The 20,966-nt window shown below is 35.2% G+C and overlaps 1 protein-coding gene across 1 annotated transcript; it reads left to right on the top strand.

Moving 5' to 3' along the window:
• Window positions 1-534: 534 nt before the first annotated feature.
• NFAT (nuclear factor of activated T cells 3) lies at window positions 535-20,552 on the top strand. Its single transcript, XM_018544417.1, has 10 exons — window positions 535-670; window positions 11,181-11,494; window positions 12,585-12,888; window positions 14,428-14,940; window positions 16,201-16,662; window positions 16,945-17,523; window positions 17,675-18,052; window positions 18,268-18,635; window positions 18,828-19,202; window positions 19,950-20,552. The coding sequence occupies exons 1-10, from the start codon at window positions 535-537 to the stop codon at window positions 20,550-20,552; spliced, it is 4,032 nt and encodes a 1,343-aa protein (XP_018399919.1).
• The last annotated feature ends 414 nt before the right edge of the window (window positions 20,553-20,966 follow it).

The raw sequence follows: 20,966 nt of genomic DNA, 5'->3' as shown, positions 1-20,966 counted from the left end.
GCTTCCGCATTCACACCTGCTTCTCTTTTTTTTCCCTCTCGTACCTTCTCGCTCGGACGATGTCGCGACGTGTCTTCGTAGAAATTCGGACGATGATGCGAAGCGCATTATTAATTGATATGGAATCGATATCTCGCACTGAAACTCGGACTACGGGACTTGGGGCTTAATATAGTTTTAAGGAAGGACGACTTATTGACTTAAGCACTTTAAAATGTCCCATTAGTTGCTAGATCGCTAAGTGACATGTGACTGTATCGGACGATTTGTATGTGGAGTTGAATAAGAAGTGGAAAAAAAAATCGTAGTACAGACTTTAGGACGATCTTAAGAGGAGATTATAATTCGTGAGAGAGTCACGTACGAACGGATTATCGAACGATTTATCGAATTCAGGGTTTTAGAACGATTTGAACATGGACGAACAGAGAGAAGTTTTATTAGCTCGTTGAGATCGTTCAGTGATATTTGTGAGCGATCTTTCTCGCAGCGACAAGAGGACGACGCGACCGCGAAAATATTCTTAGGAGTCTGATGGCACCTGATCTCGAGAAAAGACGCCAGGAATTAAGGAGGGGCAGCAGCGGGACCTTGGAACATGTTAACGATCATCCGGGCATGCTCTTACAGTTGAGGTGTGCAGGCGGCACAACGGACCTTCACCGTCATGGTAATTAGACAAGTTATGGCCGCGATGTTTTGGAGTGTGTCATCCACGTGTTTAACGGCGTTTGTTTATCTACCTCTCGGTCAGAGACTCCGAATTTATCCATTTTTTTTATTTATGAAATGTCCTTCTGGCACACGAAAAAAATTAGACAATAAAATGTAAGCACTAGTAAATTACTCCATACACACATTCGTTACCATAACAGTAACTTTAACTAAGACGTACCATGAGACATAACAAAAGTCGATTCTAAATTGTAAGTTACGAGAATTGAACCACTCATTGATTGTTCTCCTCATATTTCATTGTGGTTGGACGATTCTTATGGTTTTTGGCTTATATTTTAAATTGGCTCGACATGTTGATCTTCTTATGCCATGCTTGCGTCTTCCTCTTACTACTTAAATTTTCTGTGTGCTTTCGCCCTTAGTCTTCCCTTTTGCTCCACATTCATTAGTCGTAGCTTAGGATCGCTATATACGGCAAAGTCTGAGCTTAGATCTCTCTTTGAAGTATAATTTTTAATGAACTAAACCAGTTTCAACCAAAGTCGGTCGATTTCTTCGACTTTAATCTTTATTTGGTTTGATTCATAGAGAATTAAAGTCTTTTCGTAGAATTACTTAATTTGTTTAAGGATACTAAAGATTCGTTGGTCTTATAATTTTCAAGGTTTCTTCGAACTATTAAGTGCGAGCCAAAAACAAATTATCAATCGCGTTGCGCAACAATATTTATTACTGTTAGACGCTAGCAGCTGTCGTTTACATTTGCGGAACGAAATATTTATCCGATGTTCATATCGCAGTGCGTTATTAAAGATGATTAGGCAGTGATAAATATTTTTTCTCTCCCTGCAAGTCATCTACGTGCAATTTTTATCTTAAACTCTCGTAGAGGTTAGGTTTTTCCTCCGATTTTCTTCTCGTGTTTATGAGAGCTGCAGCGCGCGCTTTTTCAAATTGTTAAATGCGTGTCAGAAACAAATTATCAATTTATGATTGCCAATTCGCTTTTACTTTTCCATCCTTTTTGATATGACATACCTGGCTTTTTCCAATGCTTTTTCCATTGCTCATAATTTTTCTTATTAATAAATATACTTACAAATACATTTATTAATAAATGCATAGATACGTTTAGTCGATACTATTGTATTCCTTGACGTATGATATTTTGATATTTAAAAAAAATTTGAATTTAATTTTAATAAAAATTATAAATTATAAACAATTAAATTAGGTATGCCATACATCAGTATATTATTTTCGTAATATAGCGTTTAAGAGTTAAAGATGTATTACATTAATTTTTTAACATGAAAAATGACAGATTGTTTTATATTATATTTGAAAATAGTATAAAAATGTGATTGACGGTGATTTACAACTTAATTGGGTCAAAAATTATTTCAATAAGAAGTAGACATATTTTTTACAACAATAATTAATATAAAAAATTTTATTTAAATTGTAAAATTGTATTTTTAATATATTAAATATGATTTTTATTAATCCGTTAGATATATAACATTCATTTGTATGTGAAAGTAGAAATTTTCAATTCTAGTTACTTTTTGTAGAGAAAACTATTACTATACGTATACATATAATTTAAGAGATGCTTTCATTCTTATTACGCTTTTTCTTTCATTCTTCGCATTTTAAAGTCTACTTGTTATTTACATCTTCTCTTTTATTTATAAGTATCTGTTCGCTCGTTTGTTTTTTTATTACTTCTCATCTCATCGAGTAAAAACAGAATAGAATTTCTGACATTATAATTCAGTACGTATGACGGCCACTAACTCGAGAAAAATAAAACATTAAGTACAGATAATTTCTTTCCTGCAATAAGATTTAATGTTAACTATCTATTGTAAAAAGTGGAATAGAAGTAGAGAGCACATTGGAAAAAGATATGGTTGCATTAATTGAAAATCTGACAGACTCAACCGATATATCTATTAAAAAATGGAGGAATTGGAGTTCTTGTCGAAATTAAATTTATTATTAAATGAATATGATTCATTCCTTCCTGTTATACACTAGAATTATACACTAGAATTTATTTATGCTCGATTCTTAATGATTGAAGTGAACAATGCTAATATGCACATATTTTATTGTAGGAATTACCAGTTTTTGTATTTTTAACAATGTTTTAGTAATTTTTTATGTGTCATATTAATACATTTCAGCACATATAATCCAGGAATTATCACACACACGTACGCACAGAGGTTCTTGAATTAATTTTTGTACAAAACTAAAAACTGTTCTATCAAAATACGTCTCTCATTTGCTCTTGTTTTCTATTTTAGGGACATAGTCAAAAATCAAAGTTTTATATATTGGTGAAAAATCTTGTAATGCTACGCCTTTTATTTTATTCTGTGTAGTTGCTTATTTACGAGAAATAAAACTCCACCGTGTCCATCTGGCGGTGTCTCGTACGATAGTTCGCAAAAAGAGAACGTTTAGTGAATATAACATATAGTTACGGCTATCAAACATTCTACTTATAAAATATCGAGATGTATAAATATTATGATAACCATAGCTGTTTAGTTTTACCTAAATACATTCTATTGTATACGTCTTATTGATACAATGAAAACATTTTTTTTAGTGTAATATCCTTGTTTTCAACTTTTTATTTCAGACGTCATTATATAAAAACATACAAGAGAGCTATCGCGTCTAATCTTTCTTATGCTTTAAATCCACTTTAGACCATCTATATTATTTGTATTAGAAATCAAGATAAATCTTATTTATAATTGTCATATGTGTATTTAATAAAACGATTAAATAATCAAAACCACAAAAATGTATACTAAATGTAAAGTGCGGCATTATAAAAATTAAAAATAGAATGTTATTCCGTGTGAAATCTGCCATGAATTGTAGATTATCTAAAATGAACTTTATGAAACAAAGCTTGCGTGAGCGCTCTCTTTTATGGGGTTAATGGACTTTTGATGAATGTTTTTCCGCACTATCTCCCGCCGACATTATTATTGTTGAAAATACTCAGTGCTATAGTATCGCAACCGGCCAGCGAGGAAAATGGCCGTATAAGTATATGCGCGGCGATTCTAGATAACCTTCGCGATTCCCGATATACGTCTAAGGGTCGAAACGCAATGAAATATGAGAACGAGATATAAGGAGTAAAGAATAGATGCGGGAGGAGAGTAATCTGCAGCAAACACAGTTAATTGTGGATATTAGAAGTAAATTGGTCGATGCCACACAAAAATGGCGCTAGATCAATTGCTAATAGAAAAAAAATTCAGATAATCAATAAACTCATTTTTTGTCAAATTGTTATTAAAGTTTTAAAAAGGGCAACTTTCGAAATTCTTTTTTAAGTTAAACAAGCGTCTCTGATGGGATTGCACTCTTTGAAAATATATGTATACCTTTTGAACATACTGAGTTACAAGATGTATTAGAAATTATGAATTGAAAATTAAGGATTGACAACTGAAAAAAGTCACAATTTGCGAATTATAAATTAAAAAAAATAACAAGTTAACTCCCAGATATGTCTCTGCAAGGCGAATATTAATTAATGCGGTTATATTCCTGTCATTGTTTACGAATATGCTCGTAAATGACGTCATTAACGTCAGCAGTTGCTTTCGGTTGGAATCAAATCGATCGTACGTTGAATGAGAGAATAAGAAGATTGATAACAAAAAAGAGATTAATTATTTATACATTCTATTTACGTCTCTACAAGTCTCAATTAGTTGAGTAAATTTGTGAACTGATGTAAAAACTCGGTATTAAAAAGGAAAAATACTTATGCAATTGTTGAGTAACAACGTTGTATACTTTTATATTCTTCCTACATTAATTAGATTTATTTACCGAAAAAATTGAACGATTAATCGTTGCTTTTCTCAACGCAATCTGTGAAAATTTCAGACTTTTAGAGATTAGAATATGTTTATTAATAATATGATACTTTCTTCTCTCTTCGTCCCAATAGGGACAAAATCTGAAATAAAAGGTGAGAGAGAGAAGGGGGGAAGGGGAGGGGGAGAGAGAGAGAGAGAGAGAGAGAAGGAAAGAGAGGAAAGGATGACGTCTGTGAAGCTGGCCCCTCATTGTCAAAATTTTGAAAAAATAAGCAGAGTTCTGGTTGCCCCCCCGAAGAGTTCTAGAGTTCTCTATCAAATTTAGGAAGAGTTCTATTGATTAAAGCAGCGAAAACACCATTTGAAATTACCAAAGAGTTCTATCGAGTGTCCTCTATAGACCAACGTGCTAAAATGAACGGTTTAGAAGTTATAGCTCTTCAAAGTTGCAGAATCGTGAAGTTGGCCCCCCCCCCGTAATTTCAAATGGTGTTTTCGCTGCTTTAATCAATAGAACTCTTCCTAAATTTGATAGAGAACTCTAGAATTCTTCGGGGGGCAACCAGAACTCTGCTTATTTTTTCAAAATTTTGACAATGAGGGGCCAGCTTCACAGACGTGAAAGGATGAGCCCGAATCTATGATTTCGAAAATCTAAGGTTCCAAGGTAGTCCCAAGGTTTCGACTGCTCGAAAATGTTACGTAAATGTCCGAGGTGACTCAAGGGTATTAGTCCAGTCTGAAAAGTTCATTAACTGTAATTGCGTTATCATAAACATGTATACTTGTTACCAAACGCTTTTGACGATCTGCATGCAGCGTCACCTCCAATTGACACGTAGAACACGGAGTCTTCGGCTTGTACTCAATGATCGCTAAAATTGTATGTAAACACGAACACGCGGTTCATTAACGGTCCGCTGTATGCGTAGTTGAATAACACTTATAATTTGTTGAATAACGGAGCCGTGTACACGAACAAACATACACGACAGTTGACTCAATTGGCGGCAGATTGATAAATTCGATTAGACCGAACCACACGAAACTGGTTTTTCGAGACGACTGTATAGTTAGAGCGCGGTAATGCTTTGGTTGCTTTTTTTGAGTCGAGTATTTACGAGATTATGTTAATTGTCAACATGTAACTTCTCTCAGCGAATTACAGAATTTCGCGATCAGAAATTTGTCGCATTGCAATTTAATTAGGATTATAATGCAATTATTGTAGCGATTAAAATTGAGATGTACATTAGAAATGTATTAATTGGAAGAAAACGGGTTAGATTGAATTATTTTGAGATGTATAAAATATAATTATGTAGTCTTTAAAAAAGATATGTTTTTTAAATGTAGACAGTTTTTAAAGATATGTCTATTTAGATATAATAAGATTTTATTCAAGAAATTATTATTTTCGTTTATTTTAAGATAACTCGGCAGAATAGAGCAAAATAGAGCAGTTTTCTTAAAATTTTTAAGGTAGCATATTTTATTTGTTAACATCGGTGATTTTATTTTGCTGGAGTTTGCTTTCTTATCCAATGACATGAGCCAATACAGACCGCGATAAATTAATATTTACATTGATACAGTTGGTTAACGTAATTATCTTCTCAGTCGATTAGTACAAAGTTAGATGTTCTCATTTATCTTGAGACAAAAATACAATTTGATATCGACATCCGTTTCTTACTAAATTTTAAGTAATCATTTTAACGATGTTTTAAAGGCTATTTTAATAAACCCTTGTGCAAAGTTTACTGCTACTTTTTTATTTCTGTTATTTTGATTTTAATTATAAAATCTCGAAGGATGAGTGATAGGAATTGATAATAAACTGATTTTTCTAATTTAAATTACGTGTGACATTTTAACTTATTATTTTATTTGGAAAATCTTCGTTTTTAGTAAAGAGAAGATACATGTTTGGGACGTGTTTGTGGCTTCAAACATGATTTCTTCTTCTTGATTATGGATTTCTGAACCACAAGGTCGTAACACAACGGTTTATGTATACATGTCACTGACATCGCGACGAAATCAGATAAAATTGACGACACCGTTACTATTGAAATCACAGAAATTCAGTGAATATTAATGATGGCAATGCCAATGTGGGGAAATCGAAATTCATCAATAAACCGTAAATTCCTGTTATTGTTCCAAGATCTTGTCTGACCCCTTTTTCGTCACAAACGTGCCCATCAATCATTGAAATCATTATCCCCTTATCGAGGTCCCTTCGAATAGATATAATACATTCTTATCGATATAAATCATCCTCGCTTCTAATCAGTTATAAGTAATCAATAACAATGATATTTCGCTTTTTTATTTTCTTATTCTTTCTCGCTACGTTATTGCATTTTTTTTACTGACCCACAAACATCTCGTTTTATGAATTTTATTTAACTTCCTCTGTTTTATTCTTATTTACATTTTGAGTTCTCTTAGGGCCAACTATTTCATCTTCGATAAATTATATATGGTAATTTAGATTTATTTCTCATCTTTTTCCTAGAATTAGAAAGAGATAAGAAATATGTTGAACCTCGTTTCAGAGTAAACCATGAGTTGTAAAACAGCCTAAGAAAATAAGACAGTGAACTGAAATTTACCAAAAAGTGGAACAGCCCAGACTTAATATAACTGATTTAGAGGTGTTAATGTCGCAAGACATTTGACATGCTTCTTAAACTCTATTACTTTCGAAATTGTAGGGCAATAATAAATATACTGCTTTTCTATCACTTTGCATTATTTCTTGCAGTACTGGTGCCAAGCAGTGCCGAGCTCCTGGAGACTCTTCAGCTCCTTATCTCGACTACTTAAGTAGGCTATCAGAGATGCCATTAAGTGTACACAAACCGCTAGGCGAGTTTGCATTGTCACAACGAATTGTTCGTCGGAATCCAAGAAGGTCCTAAAGTATTTGCGCGTGAGAGAATGGGAGAGAGAAAAAAGGGATAAATGTCTTACTGAAGTACCGCTCACCAGAAAAAGTTACACCAGTATAGATTCGTATAATAATCGATAAGTTAATAATGGTGAATTTAAGTGGATTGCAGCGATATCGAATTTATATGGCTCGGTGATTATATATATATACACACACACACACACTTTCTGAAAAAAATTAAATACCCATCAGATAGCATAAACTAGAAAAAATTGTAAAATTTACGATAAAAATATTATCAGGCATTAAGATCCGTTTTGATCACCGGCTTTTTTCGCTTATTTGTAGATATTCAGATATTTCTACTTTGTAATATTGAAGTTTATAACAAAGTTTCGAACGTTTTATATATATATAAAATACAACAATATGATTTACCATTAAAACCAACGATTTTATTTGACTTAAAAGAAAAACTCCCATTTAATCATCTTTATAAAATTCTATTGTCTGTTGTATTTATGACTCAGTACACTTTTTGAACGTCTGCATGAATGTCTAACTTTAGAAATGTGATATCTATGGCTCAATCTACTACTTATCATAGAGTTTGAGAGTTCTGTTATAGAACATTAATCACCTATATATATTTATAAAATTCTATTATCTATTATCTGCTATCTATGGAATAACAGACTATTATAGAATTACAATGTTCGTTTTTTTTTTTTTTTGCGGTACTCTTTACATGTTATGTTCTCCGCGGTTTTTTCGATCGTAGATTCATGCAAAATGAATACTGGAAATCGAATCAATCGGCTCGTTTCACGTTTCCAGAACGTTCAATGTTGCCACGACGATCGATCGGGCATCAATTCGTCCATCCGTCTGTTCCACTCGTCCTTCCGTCCGTTCGTCCTCGTAACGATATATCCTTGAGACTCGAGAGGAGAGGCGCCGTAGTTAGCGCGCTCGCGCTCTGTTTGTCGTGTAATAGTAACGATGTTTATCGATCCTGTTATCGAGGGTACATTCTCTTTCTCTCTTTCTCTATTCCTTCTGTCTCCGTCAGGCTCGAGGACGCGGTTAGAGAGACGCAAATACCGGCGGGAGCCCTAATTCGTCTTGGCGGTACCCTTCCATGCGCTCGCGCTCGCGTCCCGCGGCGCGATAAAGAGATACATTCACCTCTGCTCGCAGGTGTACAGAGACGTTCTGCGTTTATCTATCGGCTGGCGAGATTGCCAGGGTAATTAAAACCATCGGAGCGTCGCCACCCGCGAGACCTTCGCGATTATTATCTTTATGACATTGCCGCTTGATTATATGCAGCTATCGGTTATTTGCGAGACATCCAAAGGAGGGACAAGGAGTGGCTACGCTATTCTCGAAGCAGATGCAGGAAAATGCGGGCGAGCGAGGAATGAACTGTGCTCAGAATTTGTAACGATCTATCTTTGAAATAAAACTGTTATTCGTTATCGGGATATTTTTTTAGAATTTTTTTGCAAAATTGTTTATTTCTTTTCAATTTTCGGTAAAATTGGAAGATTCGTGCAAACACTGATTTAAATGAATACTGAAATTGAAAAGAAATCAGCTTTGGAACAGATGTTACAAATTATGGGCCTATTGATCACATAATAGACGGTGTAATTTAAAATTGGTTTTTCGATAGTACGAGTAGATAAGAACGTAATACAGAATTGTATTAAAGCCAGTATTTACTCATCTTAGATAAGATTTTAAAGCACTTTATGAAATCTCAAGTATTAGAATTTCATAGATAATAATAATTTTGTTCACTCTTACTCCAAATATTTCATGAGAAAAAAAAAGAGTATACTTTTTACTCATATATCACAGATCTTCAAAAGAAGGCCAAAAGACATTCAGATATCTCTACTGAGCTAGCTGAACCAAATCAGTAAGATAAAAATCAGACCTGGAATATTTAGTATAATTTTCTTGTATTAATTTATATCGTTAAAGATAATTTTATACTACGTGCTATTTTCTAAAAGTGCATATCTATCGAAGGAATATTTGTTTTTCTTTTCATAGAGTAACATTTGTGCCGTAAAAATTTTAGTATTTTTTTTCCTATATTTCAAGATGTTCCTTATTGTCACCAGAAACAGAAATATATGTTGCCTATTTCTATAGAAGCAAATTGTTTCTACCAGTTGCTCTAAATTGCTTGTTTTTATAATAGCAACACTAGGTAACGGACAGCAATAAGCAATAGCAAATTCCTCGATGTTCCTTTAGTAGATACGCACTTTAAGCGATGTGTATAATGAGATTTTAAGGGATAAAACTTAAGCGTTAAGTCTAAGTTATAATCAATTATTTTCTTCATATTCGATTTTGATTGATCAATTCGGACCTTTTTAAAACGTTCCTCAAGTAGTGTTGTGCTGTGTGGATATACACGAATCATAAATGTTGATGCAGTAACGCAAATAAAAACAATGAGTAATACCGGAAAAAAGTAGAAGATCGCATACAGGGCTGGTTGAATAATTTAACGATGTATAGAAGAAAAGGATATAATTGTTGCAACGTGACATAATGATCGGCAACAGCGGCCGGCGGCAGCGGCATCAGAAAAGGAATGAGGGGAAAGGGAGAAAGCGAGAGAAACGAGATTGGAAACCGACAGCCAGGTCGTTGACATCGTTCCGTGATTTTCCTCGACGTTCACACAGATGCATCTCTTATGCACGTATGTGCACGCGTCGATTACGTGCCCATCCCCTGCAATCGGTGGTGGAAGCCGGGGTCGGCAGGAGGAGGGGGAGGGGGGGGGAAGGGAAAGAATCGAACCCCGTCGCCACCAGTTGCGTCCGCGATTGCAACTTCACCCCCACGCAATTATCTCGTCCTAGTAGTCTATAGGTGGTCTATAGATAGACCGTCCGACATTGCTCTGCTTCTCTCCCCCCGCATACTCCTGCGCTCGTCTCATTTCTCTTTTTTGTCCCTCTTTCGCCTCGATTCTCGGTATATTTCATATCCTTTTTTTTCCCCCCGGATTTATCTCTCTCTTGTTCCTCGACGTTGCATACGACGTCGGCTTTTCGCGCCTGACGCGTAAATCGGTTGATTAATGTTGCGTCGAGCGGTGTTCTCATAAAGTTGTTTTGGCGAGGGATGGTTTTAATTTCATCGGCAAACGAACCGATAGTTTGAGGACCGCAATGATTCTACTGATTAGTACGGGATTGGTATACTTTCCGCAATTTGAGTGTTTTGATTGAGCTACTCTCAAAAATAACGGGGAATTTGCTAGCAACTTGAAATTCAACCAAATATATTTTAGAAATACAGTTCTAAAAATTAATTCTTTTCTATGAAACCTGATTATTGATGAGATTTGACAAATCTCTGAGAATTTATGGTTTTAATGGCTTTGAGGATTTGTATAGTTTGACTTCTTTGAGGACTTAAAGATTTGTGGTTTTGAGATTTTGAGGGTCTGAGGATTTGTGAGTTTGACAATGTCAAGGATTCATAATTTTAAAGATTCTCTTTAAAGATTTATGATAATAACGTAATATCAACATAACATAATTTATAATGATTTTATGATTTACAAAATCTATTTCTTTATACCTATACTATCCCTTTCATTTGTATATTTATTTGCTCATCTATTTAAAATGTTAACATTGTTTATTCATCTCACTTCAAAATTGGTAGAAGGCGATATTGGAACAAGATCTAATTTGCAGGTAGCAGTGCAGGCGTTGCGTCGTCAACGGTGACAGCATCGTCCGTTTTGAGAAGCACCGTAGGTAATCGTGCTCACTCTGCGACCAGGAGGACTGTCCCTAATCAGCAGCAACAGCAGCAACAAACCCCACAGCAGCAGCAACAGCAGCAACAACAACCAAAACAGCCCAGATTTTCATTATCGTCCTTTGGTGGCATAACTGCGAGGAGTTCTGATGAACACGGACCTAGGATTGTTACGACGCAAGACGACAATTCGAACGACTCTGGTCTTGGCTCTGAGGAACGTCAACAGCACTTCAACAACGTCACTGTTAGTATTTCCTAATGACAAATAAAATTCTGCAAATTAAAGGATTTTAATTAATCTTGTTTCTTTGGACTGTATATATTCTAGTAATTACTTAAGTTTTATTATAACAGTTCAGTATATATTTATTGTAGAAGTTCTAACATCTATAATAATCTATATTATAAAATTCTATTATGTAGAAGTTCTTAGAAGATTTCAGGGGCCCGTAAACTTGTTTTCGAATTTTGTATTTAGGAAATCTTAAGAATAATGGAAATCTGAAGCTAACTGAAAAGGCAACTTGAGTAACATATCAGTTTGAAAAGAAATTGATAAATTTTCCAAGATTCCGCAAGATTACTAATCGAATCTAATGATTTTCGCTTCCGATATATTTCTCGTTTTGTTTTCTTTTTCTCTTTGCTGAAAGATGGAAAATTGAAGAAGAAGAAGGAGGAAGAGAGTTGACGGGCCCCTTCTTGTGGTCCGTGCGCTTTCCTCACTCTTACTACGATTACGGCACTGAGTCACCCTGTCGTTAGAAGCCAGATGAAGTTATTTAATGTGTTCACGAGGGTACGCGTGATCGTCATCAATATCGTCATCGGAGATCGCCGACCGCTCGAACGGTAGTTGAACCCAGCCGAGTTCTGATTCGTTAAATTAAACACACTGACGCTCACGCACATACGGGGTGTTCCCGTTATACTGATCGTTCAGTTTTTTCCCATAGAGCGAAAAATGTGATGCTACACTTTAATATTTCATATTGAAAACTTTTTATAATGATTTAATTTAACTTAATATGCATAAAAAATTTAATTTAAAATAGACAGAATTAATAAGAAAAATAATTTAGTTCAATTTTAATTTAATTTAATAGCCTTGATATTTTCATCGATTAAAAATTTATTTAAAAAAAAGAAATAACGGAGTTATTACTAGTATATTAACTACTGCCAAATTTTCTGTGATACAATATTTCAGGTTTTAGCACTATCTTTCATCTGCTGATTGTTTAATTGTACAATTTGAAAATAATTATTTTAGTATTTATCATAAAACATCCTGTATATACATAGAATGATTAATTCTGTGATTATTTTATTAGCTCTGGAATAACGTTGGCGAGGAGGATTCGAAGAGGAGGAAAATGGATATTAAATTAGAGTCCGAGGACGCAAACTTTGCATTTCCGGAAGTAGCCCCCGGAACCAGCCCCGACAATAAATCACCGACAGTCAGAACCACCGTCAATGGAATCGGTTTGGGAGGAACATCCGGCAATAGATCCGGAAACGCTAATTCCATAGGTAGAGTTGTGGGAGTAACCAGACCTCGACCTGCTATGGGTGTGTTATCCAAAAAAGCACCGATCACTCATCAGGGACCTGTTACGCTTATCTCACAATTATGTACGTCTTTTAGATAAATGTAGAATAAATTTTAATCCCCCCCCCTCTCTCTCTCTCTCATGAATGTATCATATGTGATAGAAACAAATTCAACTTCAAGTTTCTAAGACAGACTGTAGATACTGAATCATTTCTAGCGATTGTTTTAATTTTTTCGAGTCATGAACTCTTGACTTTATAAACCTTTGGTCTTTAGATTACTTAGATTTGTATCTTGGGATTCCTGGACTTTTTCTAGACAATTCGCATTCTAAAAGACTTTATGAAGTCTTCATAATGTTTTTCAGACATGTGTAGTGTCTAGATTAGAAATATGGATTTGCAGACATTTTATTTCTTATCAAAAATAATTTCAATTTTTGTTTCTCTTTTTAAATGATGTATATTTGTTAGATACACAATTTAATATTTTTAAGTGTATTGGACCAGCGCTACTAGTTGATGCAATCCTACAAAAATACCGTATTTTTTGTGATTATTTATTTTATATTCAGTATCAACTGAAGTAATATCAACAAAAATCTTGTAGACTTTATTACATCTCATAAACTCAGTTGCTTCTCTTTAGAAGCTTTTGTTTGTTCTGCCAGAGAGAAGGGGTAAACAATTCATTATTTTGAATCGCAGAAGTCGCATTGACACCTTCAATGTTTTACAACAAGAGCAAACTCGGTGATGGATTTATTTCCGGCAAAATTGCTTATTTTATCGCTTTCACCACCGATAAGCTATCTTCTTCGGTTCGAGAGCCGACGCTTTCTTTTTCTCTTTCTCTTGCAGCGATAAGAATAAAGTACAACATACGCGAAATTCGATACTCCTCTTTTTGATACCAAATATAGGTCAAACAAGTATATTCCATGTAGTAGTTATAAATCTACAAATGTGTGTGTGTTGGAGAGTAATATGTTTTATCATAGACAATTGCGCAAAAATGATAATAGAAATGTTTCTTGCGCGTTATTTTAAAAATTGATTATTAAGGAGTTGTTAATTATACAAACATTGCAAACTAATTTATCTTATAAAATTAAAATTATTAAACTATATATAAATTTTTTAAATTTCAAACTTCCGTGATTTCTGTGTTCTATAAATTAAGAAATAAGAATTATTAGAACTTCAAATATTTTCAAAGTTTTTGTAGACAATTTTTTTAAATTTGTGTCAATTTTGTCGAAATTTCAATATCTTAAATTTAAAATTAGTTTTTATTTTTTTATAGATAAAATTTTTATCTATCTTCTGGATCTCTTCCAGATCTGAAATAGTCAAGAATTTATTAATTTATTATACGTCTAGTTTATTCTTGGATCATTTCCAACATTACAATATAGCTGTCTTTCTTTGGCATTCTTTCAGCAAATCAACAGTAAACATTTCGCTATCCAAAGATCCCAGCAATTTAGCACTCTGTATTTGCTCACATCTGCATGTTTCGTAAATTATTTCCTGACCTGTCCCATTCCTCAGATAAACCCACGCAGTATCCCGATCTAATATTATTCATGATTGTTCACGATGTTTTCTGATTTTTAGCTAACGTTTCCACCAACGGTAAATCTCAACTGCAAATTGTCTGTCAACCTGAGCAACAGCATCGAGCTCGCTATCAGACAGAGGGTTCGCGAGGTGCGGTGAAAGATCGTAGCGGAAATGGCTTTCCCATCGTTCGGTTGATCGGTTATGATAAACCGACAACTCTACAAGTGTTCATTGGCACTGATCTTGGCCGAGTAGCACCCCACATGTTCTATCAGGCTTGTCGAGTAAGCGGCAAGAATTCCACACCCTGTGTCGAGCGGAAGATCGATGGCACTATTGTAATAGAAATCGATATGGATTCGGCAAAAGATGTTACCTGCGACTGCGTTGGCATTCTTAAAGAGCGTAATGTTGACGTTGAACATAGGTTTCCTCAAGAAGCCGGGCTGTTACAAGGAAGAAGCAAAAAAAAGTCCACGCGGTGTCGTATGATCTTCCGCACGACTATTAAGCACGCCGACGGAACTACAGAGACACTGCAAATCTGTTCACAGCCGATAGTCTGCAGTGAGTTCACTGATACAATAAACATTTTATTCAGATACTTAGAAAAGCAATTAAAGGAATTAATTAACATTTTGCGATTCGCGTATATGTTACGTAGTTGCATCTCTTGACTGTAAACTATAGCTATAAAACAAACTGAGCTGAATATTTTTATCATAAATCAACCTGTATCGTTTAATTATGCTGCTTAATCTTTTGAGAAGCTTTCTAACAAAGTACCTTATGAAAGATCTTGCTTTCTAAAAATGTTCAGGATCGCTGAATTTGAATTAAAAAATTAGAAATGGAGATTCGAATTTAATAAAAAACATGTACGATTTGTTTAGTTTTGAAAATAGTATAGAATTACAGGACTTTTAATATTTAAAGTACAAGAAAATGATATAGAGAATAAGAAAAAAACGTTAAGAAATACAATATATTTCGGTCTTATTTAGGCCCTCTTCAGATATACAAAATTCTGTCGCAGATCATATAAATCAATAAAGTAATATAACGAACTTTATTTTTGTTAAAAAATAAAAGTGAAAATAAAAATATAAAAAATAATAAAATGAGTTGAATGTGTTTGGTCAGAGAAACGAAATTGCTCGTCAGTCTATTGAATAACCGATAGCGATATTCTTGTTGTTCTGTGTGAACATAAAGATACGTTATGTAATCAGAACTATATGTAAAATAAGCAAAATACGCCTCTCTGGTAAAACTTTAGGTTTATTTTAGAAGTCGGTGAAAATTCTTTAAATTTCCTCGATGCCTCAATCATCATCAAAGAGAATCATTTGACTTTCGATTGGTATCAAAAACCACCCACCTTTTCAGGCAAATTTATAAATTTTTTTTCAATCGACTGACGAATAATTTTGTTTCTTTGACCAAACACTCGACTCATTTTTTATTTTTTATATTTTTATTTTTATTTTTATTTTTTAACAAAAAAGTTATATTACTTTATTAGGTAAAAGTTCAGATTAGGGGATCTGTATTTTTACCCTTTATTGATTCACTGCGACAGAATTTTGTATATCTGAAGAGAGCCTAAACATAAGGCCGAAACATGCCATATTGTATTTCTCAGCGTTTGAATTTTTTCTTATTTTCTGAAGTTATTATTTTTTTTTATTTTGTATATTATTTATCTAATACATATATGATGACTTAACTATGAAAATATCTTTACTTTTGTATGACTCTTATCAACTTTTATATCATTTTATTGTATTTTGTTCAGTTATAAAATCATCGGTCTTATGTTTACAGCCCAACCACCTGGTATTCCGGAGATCTGCAAAAAGTCTTTGACGTCCTGTCCGTGCTCGGGCGGATTAGAACTCATCATACTCGGTAAGAATTTTCTGAAGGACACTCGAGTAGTCTTTCAATTGGACAGCGACGATCTCTCGAGTAGCTTGGAACCGCATTGGGAGTGCACTGTGCTGCCCGACAAGGAGCATTTGCATCCCGTACACTTGGTATGTGTGATACCACCATATTGTAGGCAGGATCTAACACCTACAGAAACGGTCAGCGTCAAATTGTTCGCGGTGTCATCCGGAAAGACCAGCGAACCACATACTTTTCTTTACACGGCTGCCTCTACTCCCCCACAGCCGTCCATAGGTAAAGTCGAGTCAATCTCACCTCCGCTAACAAATGGTGATGCTAATCACTTGGCCACATCCTCCTCCGCGGTATCGTTGGCTACGGGTGTCCCATCCAGCAGTAAGTTTGATTGTTGGATCCTAAATTTCCATATTTGTAGATCTACATTAATTTTAAATCTGCATTATTAGAATCCTGTATATCTAGGTATTTTAATTTTAAACTCTTATACATATTTAAATGCTAATATTATATTTTTCTATATAATCTATATCTTGAATTCTTCTATTTTTGGCACCCTTAAGTTTCTAAAATTTTCATTCTAATTTTAGATTAAAAAAATTTTTAGATAAAGTAATATTTTAAGAAATAATTAAACATGATGTATTTAATATTCATTAGGTCTATTAACGCAAACAGCTACGGGAGCTGCAAATTTCTTGTCGAATGCACCGACTCAATCGCAACAAAGCACCTCTTCGGAGACTTTGAAGAGCGACCCCAGCCCACCACCATCAGGAACACCTCAAGTAACTCCTGTGATGTTATGGGCCTCACAATCCGCAAACTCGCCTTCTGATGTCATGATGCCACCCCCAGTGCTCGTAGCAAATCCTCTGATGAACCGACGATCTTCGTCCAATCTTCAGCTGATCCTGCCAGATAACTTAAAAACAGAAGTGCTGGATGAAAACAGTCAAAATAGTATGCTAAGTGAAAATAGCATGCAGAGCATTCCGACTCCGACGACGGCCACAAATATACCGACGTCGGTCACCTCTCCTCTTCAACAGTTGGTTAACGAGAACTCTAGAGAAGCTGCAACCTCGCAAACTGATATTATTCGGACCGTTGCTGTTGCGACGTCTAACAACAGTCCTGTGCAAGAGACTGTAAATGGCCTTCTCGGAGTAGTGGATTTGATACGTACTCAGCATCCTCTGTCAATGGTGGCCGCACATCACCAAACTTCGTTTGGAGGTGAATAACGAGTGTTTAATTTGACTGAATAAAACTAAATCGAACAATCGATAAATTCAATCAATAAAATCTTGATTACTTTTACTTTCAAATTTTTAATTTTAATCAATTTCAATTCTTAAAACAGACATTTCTTAATTGTCGATTATAGGCATGCATGAATCAAATCAAGTCCAGGTTCTTAGTCCTCATTGCCTTAAGGACACAAATGGTGTTCTATCAACGGACAATAGCTCAAATGGAGCTACTCTTCAAGGTGCCGGTGTAGTTGATCTTCGAATGAAACATCACCATCACCCAGAATTCGGCACATTATCGAGTTTTACCGGTGCTTCCGGAACACAGCCGTTATCGGCATCAAATAGTCATGTGGTGGAAAAGTACCTGAATCACATGGAATCCTCGGTTGGTACCACCGAGGAAACGGATAATCCAGAAAATGAGTTTGCTATGCAACAGCAGCGAGCTTCTATTATTTCGGGAAGCAGCCAACAGTCGGCGGCTCCCTCAGGAATTCTAGCCAATACAGGTACAATATTGTTTATTCAGAAAGTTATATATATATAATATACAGGGTGTTTTCAAATTCGCGCCCGCGAAGTACAAAACGTCATACTTTATCATAATAAGTTTAAAGTTTTTGACTTTACTAAAAATTTTGCAAATTATAACTTAGAGAAAAAAAGAAATTTATTTTGTGTAATATGTAAAAAAAATAAAACATTGTGACGGCATTTCTTTCAGGACAAACTTCAGTTAAATTGGATGCTTTAGTAAATTCTGCAGCTGAACAGATGGTCTCCCCATTGCACTCGGTGAATTCTAATCCCACTGCAATGATGAGTCATGTCACGGCAGAACATGAAACAATGGGTAACGGTCAACAGACTAGAACTAGTCCACCAATTCCGGTGAAAACGATGTTGCTGGAAGCGCTGATTCCGTCGCAGACGGTGCAGCCATTGGCAGAAATTGCGGGTACAACATCGGTATCGCCTACGACGACAGTAGAACAAACGGGAGATAATCTTCTAACTACTATCAATGCTGCACTATTACCGCAATTGCCAGAAACACAAGTCACTGCAGCAACCGCCACACCGAATTCTACGGTATTTCTTAATCGAAAACAAAAAAAATATGAGCGGTTGAACGAGAAAGTTAGTAGCAAAATCAAAATTTGAAATTTAAGATTAAAAATCTTAGAAAAAAATATAAAATTTTTAGAACAAAGATTTTCCAGTTAGGATGACATTTTTTAATGCAAATGTATAATAATATATTCTTTCTGTTTTTTTTTTCAGGTTTCTGGCAATGCGATGCCGGCAGTCGCGGCAGAGCGTATGCAACAGCAGATTCAAGTACTCACGCAACAAGAGGTAGCCGTGATGCAGCAACAGGTACAACAGGTGGAGCAAGTAGTAGCGCAAGCGCAGCAGCAAGTTGAACAAGTTGTTGCGCAAGCGCAGCAACAGGCGGTCCAAGTAGTGCACCAGGCTCAGCAACAGGTAGTTCAGCAAGTAGTGCAGCATGCTCAAGTAGTGCAGCAAGCGGTGCAACAAGTGCAAGCTGTGCAGCAAGTTCAAGCGGCTCAGGTAGTGCAACAAGCGGTGCAGCAGGCGACTGAAGAAGTGGTTCAACAAGCAGTGCAGCAAGCAACGCAAGAAGTGGTGCAGCAGGTTGATAATTTCATATACATTTCTTCTTTAGTCTGTTTTTATCCACTTGTAAACATAGACCTCTTCCATTTCTTTCTATTTATGTCTAATATTTCTGAATTCGTTTTCTAGATTGTCTAGGTGTTCTTTCCGTTTCATTGTGCGGATATTATAGCTTACTGTTAGGATGTTCTTGTTCGTTCGGCTTTTCTTTTTGGAGTGTATCGATACTTTATCCAGAATCCTTCTCCTTGAGGCAGACTGACGTACCAGTGCGAGATTCTGAGCTTTCCACTCTACTCGCCTAGCATAGTTTTTGTTTTAAATTTCGACATTTTTATGTTGATTTGGAAGGTTTTGGCATTGAAACGCCACATTTACCATTGCGTGTTGGCGAGTTTTTATTTTTGTTGTATTGCTAGAAATCAGTACGAATTACGAAATTTTCTGTAAATATGAAATGCAAAATTTAGAACTTGTCAATTACGAGTCCATTGCTCTCACATGGAGCCTCACAGCATCACATTCAATTTATTACAAATAGAAATATAGAAATAAATGCAAACTTTTAAATACAATATAATATAATATATTTTTCTTTTAAAATATAAAAATATAACAGATAAAATTTTAATATCATAATTCTATAGACTTTCAAAAAATTTTATTGCTTTTCTTTTTCTTTATTATTATTTGTTAGTTATTAAAAATTATGATTCCAAATTAAATACAGCAATTATACGTAATGTTAAATAAAAAATTTTTTAGGTTCAAGCAGTGCAGCAAGCTGTCCAACAAGCTCAAGCAGCCCAAGCCATGCAGCAGGCTGTTCAACAAGACATTGGTTCCATGTTGAACCAGCCTGCGGGTTTTGTGGCCGAAGCTAGCTCTGCTTTGGCTAGTGGAGCTGCTCAGGAACCCTCTCAACAGCGTTTGACCAACGCAGCGGAGCAAGCTATTAACAGTGTCATTACCAACGCCACAAAGGATATTATCAATAATCGGCCGATCTCGACAACTACTGCTCAAGCGATTATTGCCACAAAGAAAATTCTGAACAGCGTGGCGACTCAAAGCGCGCAATTAATGAATAATGCGATGGAGGGAATTCTACCAAAATCTCCTTCAGCACAAAACAACATCATCGAACAAGTCGCCAGTAAATCACCACCAGTCGCACTCCCAGTCACTTCAAATCGCCAGACTGTAAACGCTTCGATTCCCAATTCTGCCGCGAGTACCGCAACCAACAGGAAGACAGAGGATGGAATGCTGCCTCAAGAACTCACCTCCATGTCTGAACATGATCTTCTGAGCTACATCAATCCCAACTGTTTCGAGCAGCTTCCGCAAAGTGGATTCCTCTTGTAGTACTATTGCGTTTCGCAACAAAAACGGAGAGGATAATTTTCTTCAACGAATTTATTTCCGAATGAAAGTTTAAAGAATCTACCTTCCGTGTCCTGCATTTGGTGCATAAACATAGACGGCTGGTTTTAAATTTCACTTGCCTTATATTGAAGAGTGTTTCAAATGTTATATGGAGCTTAGACTAGACCGTATCTAGCTAAATGTGGGATACCAGGATTCAAGAACAATTAAAACGTCTTATAGGTGAATATAAAATAGATGTTCAAATTTAAATAATAATTTAAATTGCGCGTTCAAATAACAATGCAAGCGGTTCGCATTACGTAATGCTCTAAAATTTGTACTTGAAAAAATTGATAGATCTGCTAATTCGAAGTTCGGTAGAAGTGAAAATGAGATCATTTTAAGAGTTAC

This window comes from Cyphomyrmex costatus, unplaced genomic scaffold, assembly GCF_001594065.2.
Source record: "Cyphomyrmex costatus isolate MS0001 unplaced genomic scaffold, Ccosl1.0 scaffold441, whole genome shotgun sequence".
NCBI lineage: Eukaryota > Metazoa > Arthropoda > Insecta > Hymenoptera > Formicidae > Cyphomyrmex > Cyphomyrmex costatus.
This window is presented reverse-complemented; position numbering and strand designations above follow the sequence as displayed.

What these genes read in the sequence shown, in the direction of transcription:
- NFAT (XM_018544417.1), top strand. Translation starts at nt 535, where the DNA reads ATGGCACCTGATCTCGAGAAAAGACGCCAGGAATTAAGGAGGGGCAGC. An exon ending in TCACCAAACTTCGTTTGGAG is followed by an intron (nt 17,524 to 17,674) that starts GTGAATAACGAG and finishes TGTCGATTATAG; the next exon opens with GCATGCATGAATCAAATCAA. An exon ending in CGCAAGAAGTGGTGCAGCAG is followed by an intron (nt 19,203 to 19,949) that starts GTTGATAATTTC and finishes AAAATTTTTTAG; the next exon opens with GTTCAAGCAGTGCAGCAAGC.